Here is a 23,653-nt window from a genome sequence, read left to right on the forward strand (position 1 = left end):
GTTGTATTTTGATTTGACAAAATGCACTGTGAACCAACTGAAATTGTCTTGGACAAGGCACCTGTTCACTCCGCCTTTCTGTCGTATGGTGTCCCACAGGGTTCAACTTTGGGTCCCCTGCTGTTTTCAACTTTCTCCTATAGGCCATTTTCGAAGGAAATTGAAGTTTGGGTGGCACTTTGTATGCAGCTATGGTTGTTTCTAATGTGCACCATAAATAAAGTTGAGTTAGTTGAAGAGGAAACGCGCCGACCATAAAAGGTAATTTACGTACGGATTAATAACTGCAGATTGTACGACTTCGACAATATTTTTTTACCATATGTTTTTCCCTCAATAAAATAAAATTTGTGTCTGTTTTCAACATTTTATGTGGAGAATCCAACTAAATGTTCTCACTGCTCATATCATCTTCCACACTGGCAGCCATCAAAGCAAACCATGCGGAATGAAGCAATGAAGAGCTGGGCTGTCTCAAACCGGCCACAACACACGTCCCCAATTAGCGTGGGTGAACAACAACAACAACAAATAGATCCAACTTGATGAATAATCAAACACTTGAGGACATTTTTAGTGCAGGGGGTAATGGTGATCACCCAGATGGTCATGAAACAAAATTTGGCCGCTCCTCCCACGTCGAATGTGCGGAGGAAGCTCCTCTCCATGTCGAGAGAGGTCATGGACTTGTGTTGCATGCACGCCACAATGAAGACACACGACCGCAGCGCATTACCAGCTTGTCCAAGTCAGCACACGGCTTGATTTATTTATCATTCATTTTTAATGATTTATACCGCCCAACAAAGCTGCCAGCTGCTGTATTAAGCCTTATTGGAATGCTGAATAACAGACGTTGACATGACGTTTGGCTCAACGCACACACGCGTACACACACACGCGTACACACACACGCTGATGACCAGATTTTTTAGTGTGTGCTTTTCCTCAAGGGGGGGGGGGGGGGAGAATTTATGGAAGTAATAGGCTTGGTTATGTGCGGGGCCACTCCACACAGAGCAGGAACATTCTTGTAGGAACATGCTTTCAGCCGTAAAATGAAAAATGCGGATTCCTGACTTTGGGCTCAAGGACGTGTTGGCTTGTGTTGTTTTGCTGTTTGCACAAATACATGAATTTGTGAATTAAATACTTTGGAGTAAAATAAAATATTGATTATTAAAATGAGAAGCTGGTATTGCCATTGTTTTGGTGCCACCCATGATGATTTTTTTTTCCATAATAAGGCTGTATTCATGATGTACTTTAAAGTCCTGAAAAACATGTACTATATTTCTACATGTGTTGTGTGAGTTTTTTATTGTTCAAAACAAAAAAAAGTATGCATTTTGGCATAGACCTAACATTTATTTATTTATTTATTTATTTATTTATTCATTCATTCATTCATTCATTCATTCATTCATTTTTATTCCCAACCAAGATTTTTCTACTTAATTAATTCATTAATCCATCTATAATCCGACTGTGTTTATCTTCACAGTAGCTTTGCACACTGACGTCACAAATGAATTGATTAGCGGTTTGATTGCAACCTCTCGATCGGTCCCTGTGTTTTGAACTTTAATATTAATAAAATTCCCAAAGGCTTATAAGAAACCAGATCCAATAGAACCTGTAAGGTGGGCCTTGGTCAACATGTGAATTGTTGAAGTGAGTGCGTGAAAAAAGGTCAGCGCCTTTGCGAGTACTTTCCAACCGGGGACTTTTATTTAGCACGACTGAAGAGAAAGTATCAGTGCAGCACTCGACAACATCATCCAGTTTCCAGGAACATTCCCGCCGCTCCGAGCATCCGACGAGACGTCGGTGCGCGCCGGCAACGGAGCGTGAAAACACAAACGATGCGACACTTAAATAGAGCCAAAGCGTTGGGAATGCCAGACACATTTTAACGATGCTCTTTTGAACAAGACAAGATGAGGTGATAAAGGGTCGTCGGATGGGGGTGTTTTCTTAAAAGACATACAGCTTCAGTCAGAGCTCCTAAAGTACTTTCTTTACACTTAGTAAACAAAAAAGACATCTCTACCCGTTAGTGCTTTGTTTTTGTTTTTTTAAGATACTATTACATAAATAAACAATTTATTTTTCAGTGTTCAGAACAGACAGTTCCAGTGTGACTGGAAGACCGACATTAATATTCCAGTTGGCAGCAGAGGCTTCCACAGAGTTCTCCGCTCATATATATATTTATATATATATATATATTTTTTTTGGTACACCTCAACGCACCTTGCTTAGAAAAATGTGTCCCAACATGCGCCCCCCTTGTCCACTTGGGCACAACTTTGCCACGCGTGAGGCTCTGGCGGTCCCGTGCGTACATCCTCGCATGAAGTCGCCGACTGGTACTTTGCATTTGACTCTGTGGAAAGCGATTTAAAGATTCTGGTGTGCAAAACGATGCCGTGAAGAGTGTCCGTCAGAGGTCCTTTTTCTCCGGTCCTCTACTTGCAGGTGAACACCTCCGTCCGCTCGCTGCACGTGTTGCACTTGACGAAGCAGCACCACTGGAACTTGCAGTTGCACTGCCACACTTTGGTATACTGGTGCGTGTTATAGCCCCGCCCACAGCACATGAGGTCGCAGCCGTCCGTGTGCGGCGAGGTGCGGTTGCACAGGCGGCCCTGGGTGCCCACGCTGCCCGTGGCCGCGTCCTCCTCGCAGTAGTTGGGCGACCTCTCGATGTACACGAGGTCCGTGTCCATGGGCTTGCGGTAGCCCTGAGTCTGCTTCACCTTCAGGTGGCTGGGCTGCCGCAGCCGGTTGGCCCGCATCACCTCCACGTGCACGGCTTCGTTGTACTTGTCCTTGAGCACGTAGCCGATCTCACGGAACTTGGGGAGCGTCGTCCAACACGTCTTGGTGGTGCAGGAGCCCGACACGCCGTGGCACTTGCACTCCAGCTTCATTCTTTCTTCCAGAACCTGGCCAATGCAAGAAAATTGACCACTTTGAAAAAGAATTCCACATCTATCCATTTGTCAGAAACCTCATCACATCTGAGCGTGGAAACACACGCAAGCGCGAGGACATGTTTAGCTTCTGCATCGGGAAAACATCTATGTACCTTCCTCCCAGCCTCATTGTTGTGCAGGTTCATCAGGCGTCGCGGCGTCTTCTTAATCTCCCGGGCGTCGACGAACCGGCGGGAGAACTCGATGCCGTATTTGATGTCGGCTGAGCAGCCGCCCCACTTCCAGCCTTCCTCCTGATTGTAGTAGCCCTGCTTCTCCCGGTCGCAGCCGCACTGGCTCAGGTTACCTTGGCTGCACGCCGCCGTGATGGCGTGGGCCACGCCCGCTGCCGTGATGGCGTAGGTGAACGCCGCCTCCCGGCTGCCTGCGAAAGGGGAAAGAAGAGACGGTTTGTTTGGGAAGCCTGGGTTGCTACTTTAAAATTCTCCACGCTAAACCCGATCCGTCAAGCGATTCAATATTTGGAAATAAGTTGACACCTTGATAAGAGATTATTTTCCTTTCCCTGTTGCCTGCTGCACCTTTGGAGGAACGCGGTCTCATTTCTGACCACAAAGCATTGCGGGCCGTGCTTTTGGGAGTGCAGTGTTGGAATTTTTGTGTGGTGAGAGCCGGTCTAGGTGCTGTCCAAAGTGCTGAATTCCTCAACGGTAGCACCTTGTGTGCAGCAACCCGAACTGCAAACGACCACCGTGTTTGAGTGGACTGCCAGTGTGTTCGTTTTGTTTTTCTTTTTTTACGGGTTTGTTTTTAAAATGACTCTCAGATAGGGGGAGAGAGGGAGAGATGGACACAAGACAGGACAAGGTGCAGTAATGAACACAAAGGCTGAGCTGTCCTTGGCTATTCCCCTAATGGCCATAAAGGCCTCTTGTCCAAAAAGGCCTCTTCAAGTCAAGAACAGACGGAGGGCTACGACGGCCTCCCGTCAATCACCCGGACGGCTCAGAGCAGCAAAAATAACAAGGACCAGAAAGCATCTTTTGATATTTGTCGTGTTCTCCACTCACAAATATTTGGCTCTCCTGGATTAGAAACCATTTGCTCATAGAAGCCCATCAAGTCACGTAGGTTTCCATGGTAACACAAACTGCTTAGTGTGCAGCTGTTGACATGTAATTTCTTCCTCATCATTCACCTCTTGTTGACATTTTTTTAAACACTCCAAAGATATTTTTACAAAGAAAAAAAAAAGCTACCCGGTAGTTTCCTATCCTGCAGGGCTAATAGCGCAACCGCGGGCTTGCTAGCGTGGGGACTGACGCACAACCTCTCGCCGCTACACCAGTCTGTGGTGGTGATGCACATCATCCCACTCAGAATAACTCAAAATATATGTTGACATTTTTTTTAGCACCGCGTAAGACGATATAGGACTCTAATACCGAGAACTGTTATGAAGACCACTTCCTCATTCAGGTGAGCAAACAGGTGCACCGTAACAAAAAAATATATTATGATGTTCAATATAGAAAAAAAACATTGAACTATGAAACGAGAATTTGCATTTTTTAAAGAAAAAAAACATGTTTTTTTTTGTTCCTTCGTAGATTATAGTTCAAAAAGAAGGATGGATGCTACCATGTGGGGCAGCGAGGGGGGGGAGGGCAGTGATGACTCAAGCCGTGATGACTCATCTAAAGAGTGCCCTGGGGCGCAGACCTCCGCCAAGGTTGATCAGTTGTGCAAAGCCATGTGTGCTCATTAATATTTTAAAAGGACACTTCCTGAATAAAAAGCGCAAAAAAATTGACATTTTGTCCTCCATCAATCCCAGCGCGCCGCCTCGTTAATTGTATCGGAGTTGTTCTTCCCAAATCGATGCAGAGTTATGGAAGACCTCAATCCCGAGTTCAGAATTTCGCTGCGTTTGCCGCCAAACACAAGGGTGGGGTGGTGAAAAATCCAACCACAACACTGTTTTGTAACAGCAGTGCGTCTTCAAGTGTACTCGCCGTGCCCTTAGCGGAGGAAGGGCCTTCTTTTGGCGAGGAAGCCACTGCGGAGAAAAAGGCACCCGTAGAACTCTGGAGAGGCCGGCCGGCCGGTCGGTCGGTCGGCCTCAGTCTCCTGAAAGCCCTCCAGAAGGAACCACCCTGGGATTGCCTCGCTTGCTGCCAGTGGAAAATTGGAGTGACCAGAAAAACCTCAGAAAACTTGGAAGCAAGCAGGAGAGAAGAATGGCGGAATATTAAAACAGATGTCTAATGGAGTTTAGAGGCAAGTGTCTGGGGGGTGGGGGTGAGAATGGATCAGATGGGGAACCAATCTGAGCAGGTTCAGGTGGTCGCAGTGGGGTTGGAAGTTCATGGGAATTGTGTAAACCTTGCCCCATTGAGAGGTTCGGCTTCTGGGCCCTGCTATTTAACACATTTATTATTGTACGGTTGCTAGCTCTATTTTGGTTGAAGCGTCATCTATTTCGGGTGTGATTCCACTGTCGACCACTAGACGGCGACTATTTAGATTGAGATGGTGTCAATTTGAAAGAAGAAGAGTTTTTTGTTGATATTTGTTACTCTTGTGTGTTGTAATGTGTTTATATCGTTTTGTGTTTACAAAATAAGTGATTAATGTCGGGACAGAAAGCTATCTGTTGCTATATTTTGCAAGCTTTTCTCCTTAGGACAAAATGTTTCTATTTATGCCTTGGAGTAATTCCAAAATTCCTCAGCTAAACGTCTGCTGGAGATTCACCAGACAAATTTCACCCCTTGAAGTCATTCGTCAGGATGCCAGTTTGAAAGTCACATCCAAATATAAGCGACTCCGACGGAAGCTTCCATATGTGCTGACAACAGCACGTTGGACACCTGCCTGCTTATGCGGCCATGCCTGTGACGTCAGCGACGGGGGAAAGGGGACGCAAAAAGATGTCGCGGCTCGCCACTGGAGCTCCAGTCTGACTTTTTTAGAGCGGGAGTCAGGCGCGCCGCTAGGACAAATTTCTCATGACGCGGCACGGGAAGATTTACGAGCGTCGACGCTTGTACCGGCGGGTGGAAGCAGCGGGGTTGGCTGACCTCAGTCGGCCCCGCTGTCCTCGCCGCCTGCGGGGCAAAGAAAGGCACAGAGAGCAAGCATGAACTCCACGCTGTTGTTTTGCCAGCTAAATCTAGCAGAGGTGGCAAAAGTACTCACCACAAGTACAAGTATAGATACTCGTGTCACTAAAGAATTGTAGAAGCACCGATTCAACTTCCTTAATATGTATGTATTGAAGTCCATAGTCAAGTTTTCCTTTCAAATATATCAAGCAAACCACACCCATTTTTTTGTTTTCTGTATCATATAAAAACATTCGACTCGTAATAGAAGCCATCAGTCACGCGACACGATGTTATGCTACATGTCACGCTAATTGTAGCTCTTGGCTCGTTTCCTCTATATTTATGCTAATTTTGCTGTTATCTTCCACTGAAATGTGGTTTCCAGTTAACTACACTGAATTTGCTCTTTCTCTGTTAGCTTCTGGGATGCTAGGTGCTAGCGGATACAGGGGCTAGCCGAAGACACTATGAAAATGTCCCAGGGGAGATTGGGTTAGACTGAATTGTTGTTCAAACACACACAACACACACACACAGAGCCCAACGGTGCTGCTGAATGGCCTCCCTCATGTTGATGGAGCCGTGAAGGGGAAAGCTTTTTAAAGGCCATCCCGGACACGCACTCACGACCTGAACACACACACACACACACACACACACACACACACACACACACACACACACACACACAGGGAGTTTGTGCAGCTTAGAAAGCACATGCAGAGCAAACAAATGACTCTTGCAGTGAACAGAGGTAAAAGTGTCACCTGCTGGTGGCCCAGAGTCTCTACACCTGAGCGGACTAAACATGAAGCATGATGGTGAACATGTGCTACAAAAGGTCATACGTCAGTTTCAAAAGTATCGCACTCCCTAAAATTTTAGGATAGGGGCCACTGTGCTTCTAAAAAAAAAAAAAAAAGTAGCCCGGAACCACACTGGATGAACTTCCCACCTAAAAGCAGCAGTCAATATATTTTGAAAGCCTTTTAAAAAAAAAGACATCAGTGATTTTAGTTTCCACTTTTTGCATTAAAATAAACAGTGCTGATGTGGCCGTGCCAACGCTGACATCGTGTCTGAGAGGCCCCAGTCAAAAAAAAAGGGGGACGTCGGGAAAGTCGGAGGAAAACCCCTCGTTTTGTATACCGATGGGGGCCGCTACTGTTTTCCGTTGCACGTACTCTATGGTTGCTATGAGCGCTCCCTGCAAATTACAGACAAAGTTGCGGTCTCTGAGGTTTGCAGCTTGAATTATTAGCTCAGCCTTGTTTCTGTTACAATAAAAATAATATTGTTTTACCAGAGATATCCGGGTCCCGCGTTCCGCATGGGTGGGGGGACGTGACACCATCGCGGCCCGGCGACACACACCGCAGGCACCTAGACTGGCGGAGTAGCGGCGAAGCTAAAACAACCATTCCCAGTGGAACAGTGAGAAGTGAGAGCTGCCTCCGAGAAGACTGAGCTGGCACTAAGTATTTTTGCTCAAATCTCCCCTGAGGTGGAGATGGAGCAGTGGGACTTGTTAAAACAAGCACGGCAAACTCCGCTCCTTCGAGTTTGAGCTAATAATGAGCCACACATTGTGAATGGAGCGACGAGCGGGAAATAATCTCCTGGCAGCTTCACTTCAACCACTCCACTATAAATGATTCATTTTGTAAACATGGAAGACGAGTCTTGCGTGAACCCCCAAATACCGTTTCTGGAAGTTGAGAAAAGCATCCCGACACAGATTCTGAGCGAGAACCTTGTTGTTCTTCTACACTTGGTCCCCGCTTGACCCCCGTCCCCTCCCCTTGTGAAGCCCATCACCTAAGTGGCCCGGTCGTGGTGTGATTGTTGGCACATGTAAAATGTCCAGCGAGTAGAGAATACAGTGATTGTGCGGAACAAAGCGTGCGGCGAGATTACGGTTGATCCTCTCGCATCCTGCTTCCTCCGCCGTCTAGCGGCGCTGGCAGACACAGGCGGACGCAGATCTCACCGATAACGCTAATAGGGAGGGGCGGGAGGTGGAAGGGTAGGGAAGGGGGGGGGCAGAGCAACCCCAGGCGGCCGCGTCAGCAGACGGAGAGAAACTCCTGACTCACCCACGCACTTATGAATGAACGCCGACGCAGGTCAAAGGAAGAGAAGGGAGGTCCCCACCCTAGATATGGCGGTGGGATGCGTGAGATGACCTTTGGCCGGCCCACGCGGCGGATAACAAAGAAGGCATCTCGCTCGGCTATCCGACGCAGTGGGAGCGCGCACGAGCGTCGTGTTTTCTCTGGCCCTGCGCGCCGAGGATGGTCAGACAGGATTGCGAGCGACCACATGATGATGGGCTGAAAAACGGGCCTCCATCCATCCATCTATCTACCGCCACCGCCGTCACTGCCGCTCTTCCACCTCTGCACAATGCACGCATCATTACCACATGTTCGGCCGCACGCTATCAGACAATCGCGTCGGTTCTCACAGCACGGTGCTGTAGTACCGACCTGACCCGTTAATCATGCATCATCAAGAACCGTGTTTGGAAAAGGCCAGACAGAAGCTGAACCAGCAAGTGGCCTTCAGCTTCAGTTCTCCTAGACTTTGCGGTGGTCCCAATACTTTTGTACACATCAACTCGGATCTCCCCGCGTGCGTTTTCAACAGCGTCAAGCGAGTCTAACTTAATCCTTCGGCTCTCATTTCCTTTTCCTTTGTCAGGCCGAGGAAATAAAGCATGAATGGAACATAGTGGTCATTTAAATACATTTCACGTCCTGTTGCCAGTTCATTATTAGCTTTCGGTCGGACCGCACTTGTCATACGTGCGAGGCTATGATTTGACCACAAACGGCCATCGAGTGATTCCGAGAAGAGGGCGGGCGCTCCCATAATGCGTTTAAAATGTGCGAGCATTGTCTCGCGCTAGCTAGCTCGTGACCACAGCTGGCAATTAATGGAGACTCCCATAACAATAGAACGGCAATTACGGAAATAGTAATGACATGTTAGGAGATGATGTGCATTTTTCTTCATTGGCCCGCATGTCAACACTTGGACTTGACTCGCTAAACAAATAAGCTAGCACGCCGCGTCCAGAATGATTCCGCTCTGTTTTCGCAGCGCTCGTTCTCCTCCTGTCTCCGTCTATCTGCTCTGACCTTTCCCCTCCACTGCATCGCCCCGGCCGGTCTCCAGCAGCTCTTTCCACACAAGTGCTTTTCAATGAAGGCGCTGACGTAAACATCCTTTATCTGACTGGACGCTTTTTTTTTTTCTGTGTCGGGCCCCTTGGCAGGTGGATTCGCGGATGGCGGAGGTGGATGGATGAAAGACGAGGGGGGCTGCCGGGGAGTAGCTGCAGTCGTGGGAGGATGGGGAAAATCCAAACGCGAACACGCCCGCCCGCTATTGTCCAGCCGTTCTACCATTTAAGCGGCCAACATTCCACATTCTTCTTTTCGGAATCATGATTCTGATGCGAAATTAACGGGCAAAATATGCTTGTAAGAACTGGCTGCAGCTCAGTTACATTCACATTTGGTGGCATTCGTCTTCTTTTTACACTTTTACACAAATAAGTGTTAGCCGACGAGCAAACAAATGATAGCCGACTAGCATCCCGCTAGCAACAGTCAGAACGAAAGGGGATGTCAGATAATATATGTCTATGTCAACATAATAATATAAATATTGTAATTTGACGCAAAGCATTCGAGTATTTGGTACCTCGATGTCAAACCCGAGGCCCGGGGGCCAGATACGGCCCGCCACATCGTTTTATGTGGCCCATGAGGACAAATCAAATTCATGTCAGTACTAAAATTGCAAATAGATATATTGCTAGTATTTTTTTATGATTCATCTTTTCAAAATATTTGACATTTTTAAACTTTTTTTTTTACTGTTTATTTCCATTTATTGAGCGGCTTTTAATGACGCAAAGCAACAAGACACACGGCAGCCATCTCTCAGCAAAGCACGGTGACCCGCACAAGTGCAACGGCATCCATTCCTCTCTTTGCTGACAGCGACATCAAACTCGTGTAATAGCTCACCAGCGGTACAACCAAACAAAGGCCTTTCAAGCCAGGCCAAGCCCCAGCGAGGCCGGTGACAAACTGGCTGGGAAGTCAAACAGAGGGTAACCGGAGCGCTCCGTTTTACGACGCCCCGTCTTTGATGCTGAGTGTAGCCGCTGAAAGGTGTCCATTTTCAAGCTGCGCTCGACAACATCAAGTGCGTGGCTGTTTGAAAGAGTGCAAATAGGTCAAAATGTTGCTTTTAAGAGGCGTTTTAAGTGCTTGGGCTGTTGAGGAAATGCAACAGGAGTGCTTTTTGAACAACCAGTGAGGCCAAAGATTAAAAACATTCCGGATGTCATTCATACAAAATGCCAATGTACTACATTATTTCGAACCCTGACACGTTTTGACATTTGAAATCCTCGAAAGGTCATTCTTTAAGTGACGCGGGCTCTAAACCGGCCAACGGTGATGTTTAGTGTTCATCAGCGGAGGGATTTTGTAACTGAAAAGGGAGCCAAACAGCTTTATATGATGATGATGGTTTGGAGATGGAATTGGAATTTCCTTTTTGCAGAGGTGTATTCCATGATTTCATACGTCTCGCGAAAGAATTCCATAACATACTTTGACAATTTTAAATAACAAATTCTGGAAAAACAGCACAGGCAAAGATGTTGATGGCAGGTGTTTAAAATAGACATTTTTTTTTTGTTTTGTTTCCACAGCGTCTAGAACTGACAAGGGAATTCTTCGCTCACGTCTGTGGTCTCCCGCGACGACCGAGCGGGAAGCTAAAAAAAAAAAAATGCTGCCAAAAGTGAATGCGTAGCCTTCCTGTCTACTGCACCAGAGAGCTTCATCGCTTGGATTAAACTAAAATACCTTATTGACAAGTATAAACAAGCACCTGTTAACAACATATCCTCTCAAAAAATAAAGAAAATATATATCTATAGGGCAGAATTATTTTTACATTTTATAGTATATTAAATATTTAATTATTGGATTTGGGAATCTTACAAAGCTATAAAAATTGAAAAAGGAAAAATCCAGGAAGTGAAAGACAGGAAGCAGGAAGTGAAAACAGGGAAGGAGATAAAGGTGTCACACCTGTGGAGGGGTAAAAAAAAGCAAAAAAAGACAGACATTATTTGGAAGGAAGTGAAACCAGAAGCATGAAGTGAAATATATCAGGATTCAGTTGTTGGACATTTAATAGTCCCAGGACGCTATTCTATGAAGCATCTTTTCTGCCATTTTTCCTTTTTCGGACATGCTGCTGAATCTTTTGTATGCCTGGATTGGAATTTGAGTTGAGAATCAACAAAATAAGCTAAGTGATCACACACACACACACACACGCACACACACACGCAAACACACCCAGCCACAACTTTGAGCTACTTGTTGTTTTCTGGTTGGCGGCCATTTTGACTAACCAGAGCATGCCTCTGTACAAACAACCCATTGACCTCAATTTTATGACTTTTAACCGATCCACCATAGACTTTCCTCCACTGCTTAGCCATAGTGAGTGATGTTTGCAGTACTGTGTTGATATAAAGTTGGCGTGTGCTGTTTGAAAATAGTTGTTTGGCCTTTTTTTTTTTTTTTTAGTAGCGAGTCTCTTGATGCCAAAATGGAACCGTTCTTATCAGTCCAATGGAATCAATTTGTGACTTAAGAGTATTTAGCTGGAACTGTAGCTTGATATTCAATATGATGCCGTCAACATTTTATTTTGCAACCCAACATTTTTACTACAACTTATCCGCAGACTTGACAGCAGCATTTTTTTTTTTTTGTCAACCTCAACCCAATGGTACCACAGCTAGAGGAAACGTCGTGTTTATGTTGGTTACATCCCAGCTGTTGATGACAAGCAAGTTTTTCTCCTAAAGTCTGCATATGACGAGAATCGTAAAATTACTCTGCGAGTTCACAAAAGGGGCAAAGTTGACGTCTTGAGAAAATGTTAAGGTTTTAAGGACACGTTAGCAAGTCTGCGCGTTGTAAGTTTCGGCCATCAACAGCTCGTTAACGAATGTGCTTTTATTAGGTGTGTTGAAAGAGGGAAACATCTCAATCATGCGGGACAGCGCCCCCTCGAGGACTGGAGGACTTGTGAGATAAGGTAAGATCATCTTTCATTGTCCCACACTGATTAAATTAGCAAAGCACCAAGAACTAAACACTTCTGGAGGTTTCGCTGGAATTGTGGCTACACTTGGGCCAAATCAATCAACACAGATTCACCACAAGCATCAGAAAGACAAAAAGCAGGCCTTGTTAGTGTTTTTCCTCAAACCAACAAGTACCGATTGAAAATTTGGAAGCGCCACTGAAACGAAAAGCAGCACATTCACAACAAAGACCAAATGATTTGAAACAGAACCTTTGGCCTTAACGAACGACCCGGCCGCAATATGGCGGCCACAAAGTGAGATGACAGATATTGTAAAACAAAAACAATGCACCCAAACGTGTGTTTTTTTTCTTCCCAAACGTCTGCTTCACATCTTTTTTCTCGCGAAGAAGCATAGCTAGCAACTGAAGCCAATTAAAAACAGATGTGTCCGACGAGTTGGCTTAGAACTCCGCCATTAGCTGTCCTCTCATCTGCAATATCGTTTTTCGAATGTAGATTTTAGCAGGGCTTTGCGTGTTGCGGCTAACCGGGCGACCCGTCTCAGCCAGGCCCAACGCGGCATTTGAGGAGTCGGACGGGCAAGTCGCGTCGAGCGGAGCTGACCTGAACTCTTACACAATATCACGGCAAAGAGTGTGACGTGCGTTGCTGGTTTGAGTTTTGGACCGTGTGATGTGTGCACCTCTGAAGAGCCACATTTCATAGACCGCAGAGGGACTGTATGGTACCGCCACACATTTTATGCGTCTCAAAATGAGACAAAAGGATGGCCCCAGACTTGATGGAAAGTCTGAGGTTTCAATAGCATGACCACAGGATCGCAAGCGCTGGATTCTTAAGCTAACACTAGCTGTATTCTTGTCAGTCATGTTCATTGTCCAGTCCAAACTTTAAATACACCTGTTTTGTCAGCTCATCAAAGATGTGTTACCAAGAAATACTTGACAATATCCCTCTTGCATTGTGGCAAAAATTCCATTGTGTAGCCACTCTTTTGTTTCGTGACGTGAAAGAGCTAATGTTAGCTATGCTAGTTGTTTGTCTACCTTTTGCATTTGTGGATAGTGGGAACGATTGCATCGAGACTAAAAAAATGCTGCCAAGAAAGAGGACAAATCTTGTCGTATTTATTGAACCATTTGGAGTTAAGCTACTTCCTGATTCATGTGTATACATTTTTAGTCGGCTACTTCCTTGTTAAAGGAAGTTCTGAGTAGACCAATAAAATTCTCTACCATTTACATTCTGGGAGATGGGGAAAACTTCCATTGAGACTCATACGGTAACCAGAGAAGACATTATTTGACAAAAGTAGAAAAACAATGCCTCATTTCTGTCCACTTTTTGTTAGGTTGCCTCTTATAGGCTATGAAATCTTTGAGCAACCCTTCTAACCAACAACCTAACCGAACAACTACAAAGCCAGACTTGTAAAACACACTAAAATGGCAAATAAATGACGCATCATTGAGCAAAGCTCAAAGCAGATCACAGGAGAAGCCAGGCAAAAATGTATTTTTTTAAAAAAAAAAACAGCTCCAGCTTTTTTGTAATAGAAGCCCTACTGACCTACACGCAGCTCCTGACCGAAGACCGTCCTCTCCCCCAGCGCCGAACAGTTCCAGCGGCCGTAGCGGAACTGATACTGACACTCATTGATGCCCATCTGGGCGCCTTCGCCCACAACAATGATGGCGTCCGGGCGGCTCTGGCAGATGGCCCGCTGACGAGGCGCCAGCCCGGGAATCTTGTTGCAGATAATGTTGGCACCCAGGGCCACCACTGAGGACAGGGCCCTGCCAAGAGGGGGAAAGAGAGGCAAAACCGTCAGTCAAGAATATCGCTCGTAGATGCACGCGCTCACGCTCGGAACCAAAGTGTTCAAATTTCCTTCCAAAAAGGAGGCTCGCTTACTCTTCTCCACACTATGATTCATTTCAACCACTGATTGATGCACCTTCCGTAGTCAAGTGAAAGCCTCGTAGGGCTTTCAGTCAGGCCCGCTGCACGCATTTTTTTTTATCAGCCCGTGGCATATCCGAATCATAAATTAAAAGGCATGGCCTACAAACGTTATGAGAAGTTAAAGCGATTCAAATGTATTAGTTTTGAATAGAATTTCAAACCGCAATTGATTTTAATGGTATTACATTGCATTTAAAATGTTTTGAAAAATTTAATGTTAATCCATCCACAATATCTAAATACATTGTGATGAGAGACCATGCTAATTATAATAAAAAAAAATTAGTCACCTTATTAAAAACAAACAAACGAAAGAAATGAAAGCTACGTGAATTTTATGACAACAAACTATGATAAAAATTTGACTTGGGCAATTCAACATAATATTTCAAAATTTGTCAATGTGAACATTTTCTTTCCGACTTTTCACAATGCACAAGAAATGAAAGTTTACAGAGCTGATTGTTTCTTGTATCCTTCCCCAACTTCAAGTTATAAGTAGAGGCAACTCAGCAAAATATTTTGTAGCAAACATCTTGCTTGCATTGTTGTGCTAGCAAACATCGATGTCGATAAGTTCCGACTTAAATGACTTACGTAAATGTTGGAGACCCCCAAAGTACATGTTTTTTTTACAGCGTAGGAAATAACCCACAGAAATGTGTCCCACTGGATTTGTAATAGTAATGTTGGGATGTAAAACGGCCATGTGGGATGAGAACATATCTGAATCTCTCAAGTGATGTCGACACCATCATCATCCGCCGCATATGATTTGATTTAAACTACAATCAACACATGGCTCATCAACATCCATGGAAACCTCGCAAGTGGGAACCCAATAAATTATATAAGCCCCAAATGCCTGCATCTCCGCTCGTGTGATGTTGATGATGATGATGCAAACTTGAGCTTATGGCCAATTATCGTAAAATAAAATATAAGGTTCCTTATGATTTGCAGCTCTTTTACATTAACGACAAGCAGATGGGGCACATTATCAAGACCTCATCTGAAGGTGACTAAATGCGCATATGCTTGCAGACAAGCAAATTTGCACCAAAAGCAACGTCGCCCACCCTGCGACTGTTTTAAGCCGGCGCAGGCGAGCAGATGCAAACTTTCCGGGGGGGCACCCAGTCAAGTATGACGTCGCCCATGGCGAGCTGGCGCAGGAGACACCAGACTTATTCCAGCAGGGATTTGAGCTCTCACACACATTGCAAAAAAAAAAAAAAAGAAAAACTCTTTTGGTTGGAGATTAAGAGCGAAACATTTGATGGATGGCGAGAAGTCGCGTTCTGACAACGGCTTTTTCCACCCAGACAAGGAACGCAAATGAAACCCAAGTGCAGCTGTTACCAAAGTGACGTTGCCTCGCTTCACTCGGCCTAAAAGCGTCTTGTTGGAAGCAAAATCTCCAAAAATAAAAATTTTGGAATTTCATCATAGAAAAAAATGCTAGTTAAAATAAAGGTGGGGGGAAATTGTCCTTCTTGTTATCTTGCGTATGTCATTCACCTCGTTGCCCTCTTGCTGCTCCGCTGACCCCGCCGTCACCCCTTTTGCAGTACACGCGGTCGCCCACGGCGACGGCGACATCCCATCCATAGCAACCAAACTCATTGTGTTTGCTTCAATGCGGTCTCTGGCTCCGACTCTGAACCGAAGCGGCGCTTTGCTAATCGGCGCTCTGACAAGATGATGGCAATCGCATGGAAATCGAAAATCCTGACAGAAAAAGCATTTGACAAATCCCCCACCAATATTGAGGAGGCCACCGTTCTCCTTTTTTTACACAGCGCCCCCTATTGAGCATACTGAGAAGATTACATTGCTGTTCAAGAGAAATGTGTGGCAAGACGTAAAGAAAATAAGTAGTTGGACGTGAAAAGAGTAAAGACACTACTAACTAGTGACCAGTTTGAGTCAAACCTATGCCATGTCAGTGAAAAGTTTGATTTTATTATTTAATTAGCCATTAGCGTCATCAAGGATTAGAATAAGTGCTCAAATGTAATACTACCATATAAAATAAATTGTTGGATGGATGATTATGAGTCAGTGAAAGAGGAGAATTAAAAATTGGAGCGGCTCACGATGATGCAGAGCGCTGGCAGCCGCAGTAATACCTGCGCCTTACTATCTTTGGAAGGCAGAATTTTTGATGGAGAGCGGCCGGGAACTCCGCTTCCGCTCCGAGTGGAAACCCACATTCCGTTGAGCATCTTTGCCAACGTGACCTGACAAGTACAACCCCCCCCAAAAAAATAACGGGGACATCCGAGTGGCTCTTACATCACTGTGTCGTGTGGCCCTCGAGACAACATGGGCGGCTGACGTCATTGCAGACGTTTTTGCGAAGCCACCGTCTCATTCGTCACATGGAACGCTGTGTGAGTCGCACTGAGGCAACTTCAGCTCGCAGGCATGAATCTTACAGAGGAAAGCACTCACAAAAATCATGCCTGGGACATATTTTAACTTGGATGGACGATTACAACCGCCCCCCCCTATACACACACACACCTCAAGAGTAGGAAATGTTGTGCTTTAGGGCTGAATGGGATGTGATCTGCTCTCTCCACTCAGCATGGATGCAGATGCATGCAACTCCCCCAACTTGAGATAAGAGTGACCCGAGTGACAGGTTTCTTAAGATACGAGCAGTCATCAGATTTTTTTCTTTTTATTTTGGGCGAGCGCGAAGTTGATATGAGTGGAAAATGCCAACATTAGCATTAGGCGCCGTTTTAAAATCCTTTAAGTACTGGATATTTGAACACAAACGGTGGAGCAACACATGTAGACAGTCACTTAAGTTGCAAAAACTTTCAAAGATAAATTATTGACATTTATGGCAACAATTTTAAAGTTGAGGACAATACAAGGAACAATTCAAACTTAAAATTCTATTGAAGCCTATTTTCTGGCCTTTGCGGTCATATAAGTGACCTTGTACACATTCAACTGGTCACCTTGTCTATCGGAGGTCGCTTAAGGAAAAACAACAGAGTACCCCGAAAAGTTCCACGCAAGCATGGTGAGCACTTACTTCGAACCCGGAACCTCAGAACTGTGAGCCGGTTGTGCCAACCACTACCGCATCGTGCTGCCCCAACAAGAAACTTGCATAATCCAAATAAACAACGTGTTTATGTCTGTAACGTGCAAGCCTCGACTTGGGCGCCGTATGCGCCTGCAGTGAGCGTAGCCCACTTTTAACTTTGGGGGGGGAAAAAAAAAAAAAAAAAACACCCAAAACCACACATCTATTTTAGCAGCAGGTTTGGGGTCTCCGGGCAGCAGAGGAAGCGGGCAGAAAGCGAGAAAACAAGCAAAAGAGCAAAAGAATGGCTTAGTAATTACTTTGCAAGTCCGGATCCTGCAGGGATGATTGTTGTTTAATTAAAAGCCGCGCGGCATTAGGGTGTCAATCAAGTGATGAATGGACTCACTGGGACGGTGAGGTCATAAGATAACACTCGTTGACTTTTCTCGCCAATTTGACAACCTGGTTCATTTGTTCTTGAACATCTCTGCCACTCAGTGGCCAAAATGAAGCCGGCAAGTCGAGAGAAGTTGGTCCAAATCTTGCACCGAATGTGTTCAATTGAAGTTTGCGTGACAAAATGTCACCCGAATGCAACTTGAGTGGCTTAATGATGAAGTTAATTGGAGCCAACTTACAGGTAGCTGCCGCTGGTGAGGATGAGGAAGATCTGCGGGTAGTAGACTGACAGCAGAACACTGCGCGACGAGAACAGGATCATGATGACATGGAGGAGCCAAAGCGGCTCAGGCGCCTCGCACGGGGGATGAGCAAGATGGCAAAACACACTTTCAATTTTTTAAAATAATTAAAAAAAAAAAATCCGTTGCTCTTAAATCCCAGGTCTGTCTTTAAAAATAATAAAATAAAAATCCAGCTCCCGAGTCACGCCGCTCCGAGCTGCCGTAGCCGAGTGAGCGGGACCGGGGCCGGGGTGCGCTCTGACATGTCTCCGCAGCGGCGGCGGCGCGGCAGCGGTGGTGGTGGGTGATGCGTTCAGGGACCTCGCATGGCAGAAAAGTGCCTGTGCGCGCTCGGCTCCGCAGTCGCGGCTGCCATTGGGCGGCCGGAGACGATTGCAGTCCGCCCACTTTGCCACGGCGGGACAATAGGAAGAGGTGGTGGTGGGAGGGGGGGCTTGCAGTGATCCGAGGTTTCATTCATCATCAACTGCACCGCACTCTCCGCCGCCACCCCTCAGAATACCCCCCCCCCCCCCAAACAACAACAAACACCGGCATCGCAACTCCTTGCGCGCAAAAAGAGGAGCGTTCACATTTTTTTGGGGGGGGGAGGCAGGATGAGTCAGTCTGCATCCACAAGTTGGTGTTATATGCAAGCTTTGGGCTGGAATACGACGAATATTCCCCCAGCTTCTAAAATAGCACAAAAGTTGTATTGTCCGTCCCAAAAGCCCCTCTTTGAAAGGCGCTCTATGTAACGGGTGGGCAAAGTATGGCCCGTGGGCCACAAATGGCCCACTCTCTTCTTTAATCCGCCCCACTGAGCATTTACATTTTCAAGAGGTAATTGTTGTTATAATTTGATCGTTTTGCCAGGCATTGGTCATTACAATGAATTTTTTGATTTATTGTAGGGGTGGGGGGGGGGGGTAATCCAGGATGCATTTGTGTCAACACATTTAAGAATCCAGGCAAAGAAATGAAATAGCTGCAGAAATTTCAGCCTATGCGTGTTTGCGTACGTGTGCATGTGTGTGCGAGCGTGTTGCTATGGGCCTGTCAGTCAACACCTGCAGGCTCCAGTCGTCGTAAATGAAGAGGGTACAATGAAAGATTTAGAGAAAGTAAAGGGATGGAAGGAATGAACTAAATGGTCGGGCTTAGTAAACATAGTAAGAGCACCACAGACACACACACACACACACACACACACACACTGCATATTGTCAGTACACTGTCATGCGATATGAGCATCTGTGGAGCTCCAAGTGTGTTTCACGCTTCACTCCACCTGAGCTTCTTCTTCTCCCTACTTCTATATTTCTTTTACTATTTGGCTAGACACTCAGCAGCAGCCACAACACGAGGCCCACCTGCACAAACAAACAACTGCACGATGCCCATTACAAACGTACAACAATGTTTATATTTGGCAACGTAAAGCAAAATGGTGGCGTGTGGCAGGTGTATCGCCGCTCGAGTCGAATTGGAGAGGACGGAAATGTGGAAAGAAACTGTAAATGTGAGTTTCACTGATGTTAGAAATGTAGATTTGATGCCAGAAAGTGCACATGAATGACTAAATGAAACTTTTTGCAGGGTGCAAAATAATGAGACATAATGATCTAATTTTTATATAATTACATTGGATTGTTGGGCAAGACTTTTAAAAAAAATTGGATCAAAAATAATCCAATTTGGGAGACGACCCAATTTTGGGGATTATTTCACCCCTTAACCTAAAATATTGCCGGTGGTGACTCCAAATCAATCGTTATTGTACAACAAACATTCACAAAGAAATGTTCACTTGACCCAACTTTTAAATAACCCAAAAGTTGGCCGACTCCTGTTTTTTTTAAATCTCTTTTTAGCATGCATAAAGGGATTTTGATTTGGAAGAGGAAAATAAATGCAAATATAAGATTTTTAGGGTTGATGCAGCTTTTTGGTGCACCCCTGCAAATTTCCAGCTCACTTTCATACATTTTTATCTTTTTTTTTTATATATATCATGCTCTAACACCACACGGGCTATACGTCGGCGTTTTCATGAGTGGTTTCTAAAATATGGAAACCATTTTCCCTTCAAATCCAGCAATCTCCCTTCTTATCAAACAAATTCGTGCAAATTATTCCGTGAGTTTTGCGTCTTCTTGTGTGTTCTCCTTAAGTGTGCAGAGGCGGTAAGGGGAGGGATGAGGAGAGTTAAAGCTAAACAGGTAAAAACTCAGTCTAGGCCGATGGAATGTGGAAATACAACTCTGGCGTGGTGCTATTAAAGAAAAAAAAAAAGGTATGCATGGCTGCAGAGAGCAACAGGAATTGTTGGGAATGACACGACTTCTTGCCTCATCCTGTTGATCAAAGCAGCTTCTTGCGCGGAGAAGCTTTATTCAATCTTTTTTTCTCGTTGGTTGTGTTGCACGCAACTAAAACTCACCCGAGTCTGAGGTAGATGATGCCCAAACACAGGAACACGGGGTACAGGGTCCAGGTTCGGAGGGGCTTGTGCATGGTCGTTGCCACTCCGTCCGTGGGCCATGCACTGTACGTACTGGATGCGTAACCACAAAGCGACTTGCTCCCCCCCGCCACCTCACAATCGGCCTACTTAACTAAGTAACTAACCCTTCCACATGCACGCATGGCGACTTTTTCCCGCGGCACCGAGCTTGTGTAAAACCGTCCCCAGGGTGCAGTCCATGGTCCGGTCCGGTCCAGAAAGTAGCAGGTGAAATGTGCTGGTGGACGTGTCCTCAAAAAAAAAAAAAAAAAAGATTGGATTACTTGTTCCGTCCGATCTTCTTTGAGCTACTCTAATTAAATATTCCCCGAGTACCTTTCTTTAAATTAACTCCATGGTGTCCTGACGCCAGACAGGTAAGGAAAGCCTCGCATGGGGGAGATGTGCACGCCTTCTTCTCCTCCTCCCTCCTCCCACGCGTGGATATGCAGATAATAATGGGGCCGGGCTTTGCTTCCACGCTCGCCTTGTTGCAACACAACAAAGTGATGATGCCAAATGATGCCTTTTATATATAACACAAAGAGAGAGGGGGGGGGGGGACTTTTTTTTTTGTCACTTTGCAGTGCAGCGTTTGTGGCTTTTTTTTTTTTTTTTTTGCGCCACAGCAGCACTCCCCACAAAGCCAAGGCGCAAGTGGAATGTGTCTTCCACAAAGCAGCAGCGTGACTAATAATAATAACAATAATGACTAATAATAATAATGAGAAGAACGCAGAACTGGCGTCAGAGATGCGGGAGAAGTCATTCAGGATGTGTCAGTCACGCCGATTGGTGATGAATGGCGTGCAAAGGACATAAATTATACCGAAGAGGAAAAAAAAAAAAACGTTCCCATCACTCGGGCTTGATTGTGGTTGAATTCTGAGCAGATGTGCACCAAGTGTGAGTGGGGCGTGTGTACGTCACAAGACTCCCCCTGCTGTCCAAGCATGGGAAGTACTCTTCAAACTTTCAAACGTAAATTATTGACAATTGCGGCAACGATGTTAGCACAACAAAGCAAACAACCGATCTGTAAACTCATTTCTTTGTTATGAAATGTGCCACAACAAAACTTCAAATGTTTATTTGAATTGCCCGTCTTGGAATTTTGAATTCACATTTTGTTGTTTTGTTTTTCACACTGAGTAGCTAAAATTTGCCTTCCTTTGATTTTAAGAGATTGAAACGCGGAGCTGTTTTAATCATTCCGGGTCATGCAGCTAAATAAGGCCACCAAAATATCAGAACGAGCTCTGGCCGTAATGCAAAGCAGTCGTGCGGCGGTCCAAAGCGGCGTAATTAACGCGGTCGTCGACGAATACCTCTCTGACAGTTTACGGCCTTCGCGTGACATGCAAATAAGACGGCACGTGTCCCTAATATTGTGGTTGACCTGTGTACAAACCGCTCTCCATGTGTACCGAAGCACAATTTCGGTTAACGATCCGCATTCTGGTGTCAGTAATATGATTCTCGGGTTTCCACACGCACCTCAAAAGTATCCGTTAAGAAAATAATAGTAATGTGAGGAATCTTTATTTTCCCTAGACCAGTAATCGTCTACCGCTCATCTGGCTTCTTTCCTCATCTGCCTGGCAAAGGAAAAAAAAAAAATGTTTTAAGCGAGCCCGCTCCCACCCTCGACCAAATTTTATTATGCTAGCATGGTCCTTTGAAGCCACGAGCACCGCATGTTTCCAAGAAACAAAGTGCATGTGATGAAAAAAAAAAAAGGGGGGGGGGGGCGAGTGGCTAGCATGCTGTAATAATGACAGCGTAAACTACAATTACAGACGCGAGCTATCTGTGCGCGGGGACCACGAGAAACAGACACGACCGCAGGGGCCTTTTGTTTCAAGGCATCTCGCCGTTGCGGTTGTCGAGGCCTCTCCCTTCAAAACACGCCCCGTCGAAATTCCAGACGGATTTTTTTTGGGAGACGTAATCAAAGTCTACGCGCAGGTTTGATGGCGACGTGTGTTTGATGTCTGGCCTGTAAAACGGCGACCGGCTTTGTTTGTCTTCTTGGGAACCTTTTGGTTTGTTTAATGAAATGTCGCAAAGTTGCGATTGTCAACGTTTGCTTGGCTCGCTAATTGGATGTGAAGAATCGGAGCAGGATTGACACTAGAGCAGGAGTATAGTTTTGAAATCAGAGACTAGTACAAACTGTTAAATAGTTTAAAAAGATGAATGGCAATAAAAAAAAATTAAAAAGTGAAGACAATTTTAGTAATGACACAAAGTCGATGCACAATTTGTCTTCACGGGCCACATCAAATGATGTGTTGGGCCGTATCCGGCCCCCAGGCCTTGGGTTTGACACCCATGCATGTTTGGTGCGCGTCGATATTATGTCACTCACTATTGGCATTGCCGTCTCGCTGTCCCCATACACACACACGCACGCAAACACACACAAACATAAAGAGCGCCATCCGGCACGCCAAGCCGGCCCACGAATGCGACGCGTATGCACAAAGTCACAAATCAAAGTCGAGGGCGAACACACACAGCGACACACATATACACACATACACACACACACTTAAGAGTGTAGCACTTGGGTGGTACGCAGAGGATCTTGTGACATGGTGTTTATTTAATTTTAAAAAGCTGTGGCAGGGATGAGAGCATCTGGGTCAGGAAGGACATATCGACCCAAGCGAGTCAGACGCCACATCGCGTCTCGCGTCTCGCGCCGCCACCCGGGGTGGACCTCGTGGCCTGGAATATCTCGGAGGAGGAGGTCGGCTGCCCTAGCATTTCCGTAATTCAGTTCGGTTCACCTCGGTGGCCAAAATGCTATCCTCCGTTTTGCTAGCTCATTATTATTATAAGAGGGAGACAATAAAAAAGCAATATGGACCCACTCCCTTAATTAATTATTAATATTTAATTATTATTTGTTGAAGTAATATGTCTAAATGAAATTTTAATATGGAAGAACAGTGTTTCCCATTTTTCGGATTGAGCGAAGGCACATACGGAATTTGACAGTGGCAAACTCTCACGGCGTACGGCCAAACGAAAACAGAAGAGAAGCGGCAATAAAACAGGCCAAAATCCAGTTTGTCAAAAGACTACTTGCATATCGTTTGTGGTTTAACCAAATGTGAGAATGTAGAAATAAGCTTCACGCATTCCTCTCAAACTGAGGAAAAGGGGGTGGAAAAAAAAAAAAAACTCTCGGTCGGGATCGTATCGTATTTTGGCTCGCTCGGGCCGAT

The 23,653-nt window shown here is 45.5% G+C and overlaps 1 protein-coding gene across 4 annotated transcripts; it reads right to left on the bottom strand.

Moving 5' to 3' along the window:
* Nucleotides 1-1,709: 1,709 nt before the first annotated feature.
* wnt7bb (wingless-type MMTV integration site family, member 7Bb) lies at nucleotides 1,710-20,932 on the bottom strand. 4 transcript variants are annotated; one of them, XM_061283976.1, is made up of 5 exons: nucleotides 20,754-20,932; nucleotides 20,355-20,669; nucleotides 13,781-14,007; nucleotides 3,095-3,366; nucleotides 1,710-2,951 (listed from the first exon to the last, which is right to left on the bottom strand). In XM_061283976.1, the coding sequence occupies exons 2-5, from the start codon at nucleotides 20,426-20,428 to the stop codon at nucleotides 2,472-2,474; spliced, it is 1,053 nt and encodes a 350-aa protein (XP_061139960.1). In that variant the 5' UTR covers nucleotides 20,429-20,669; nucleotides 20,754-20,932; the 3' UTR covers nucleotides 1,710-2,471. The 4 variants fall into 4 exon arrangements, with proteins under 4 accessions (XP_061139960.1, XP_061139959.1, XP_061139958.1 ...); XM_061283975.1 differs by having other exon boundaries at nucleotides 20,355-20,932; XM_061283974.1 differs by lacking the exons at nucleotides 20,355-20,669; nucleotides 20,754-20,932 and adding an exon at nucleotides 17,867-20,346.
* Nucleotides 20,933-23,653: the final 2,721 nt, after the last annotated feature.

Source organism: Syngnathus typhle, linkage group LG7 (assembly GCF_033458585.1).
Source record: "Syngnathus typhle isolate RoL2023-S1 ecotype Sweden linkage group LG7, RoL_Styp_1.0, whole genome shotgun sequence".
In the NCBI taxonomy this organism is placed as follows: Eukaryota; Metazoa; Chordata; class Actinopteri; order Syngnathiformes; family Syngnathidae; genus Syngnathus; species Syngnathus typhle.

Bases quoted from the DNA above. Each gene is read 5' to 3' on its own strand.
- wnt7bb (XM_061283974.1), bottom strand. From the start codon at position 17,949: ATGATCCTGTTCTCGTCGCGCAGTGTTCTGCTGTCAGTCTACTACCCG. The intron at 14,008-17,866 runs GTAAGTTGGCTC...CCCTCTTGGCAG, and splicing joins CTCACCAGCGGCAGCTACCT to GGCCCTGTCCTCAGTGGTGG. The intron at 3,367-13,780 runs GTCAGTAGGGCT...CCCCTTTCGCAG, and splicing joins CGGTCAGGAGCTGCGTGTAG to GCAGCCGGGAGGCGGCGTTC.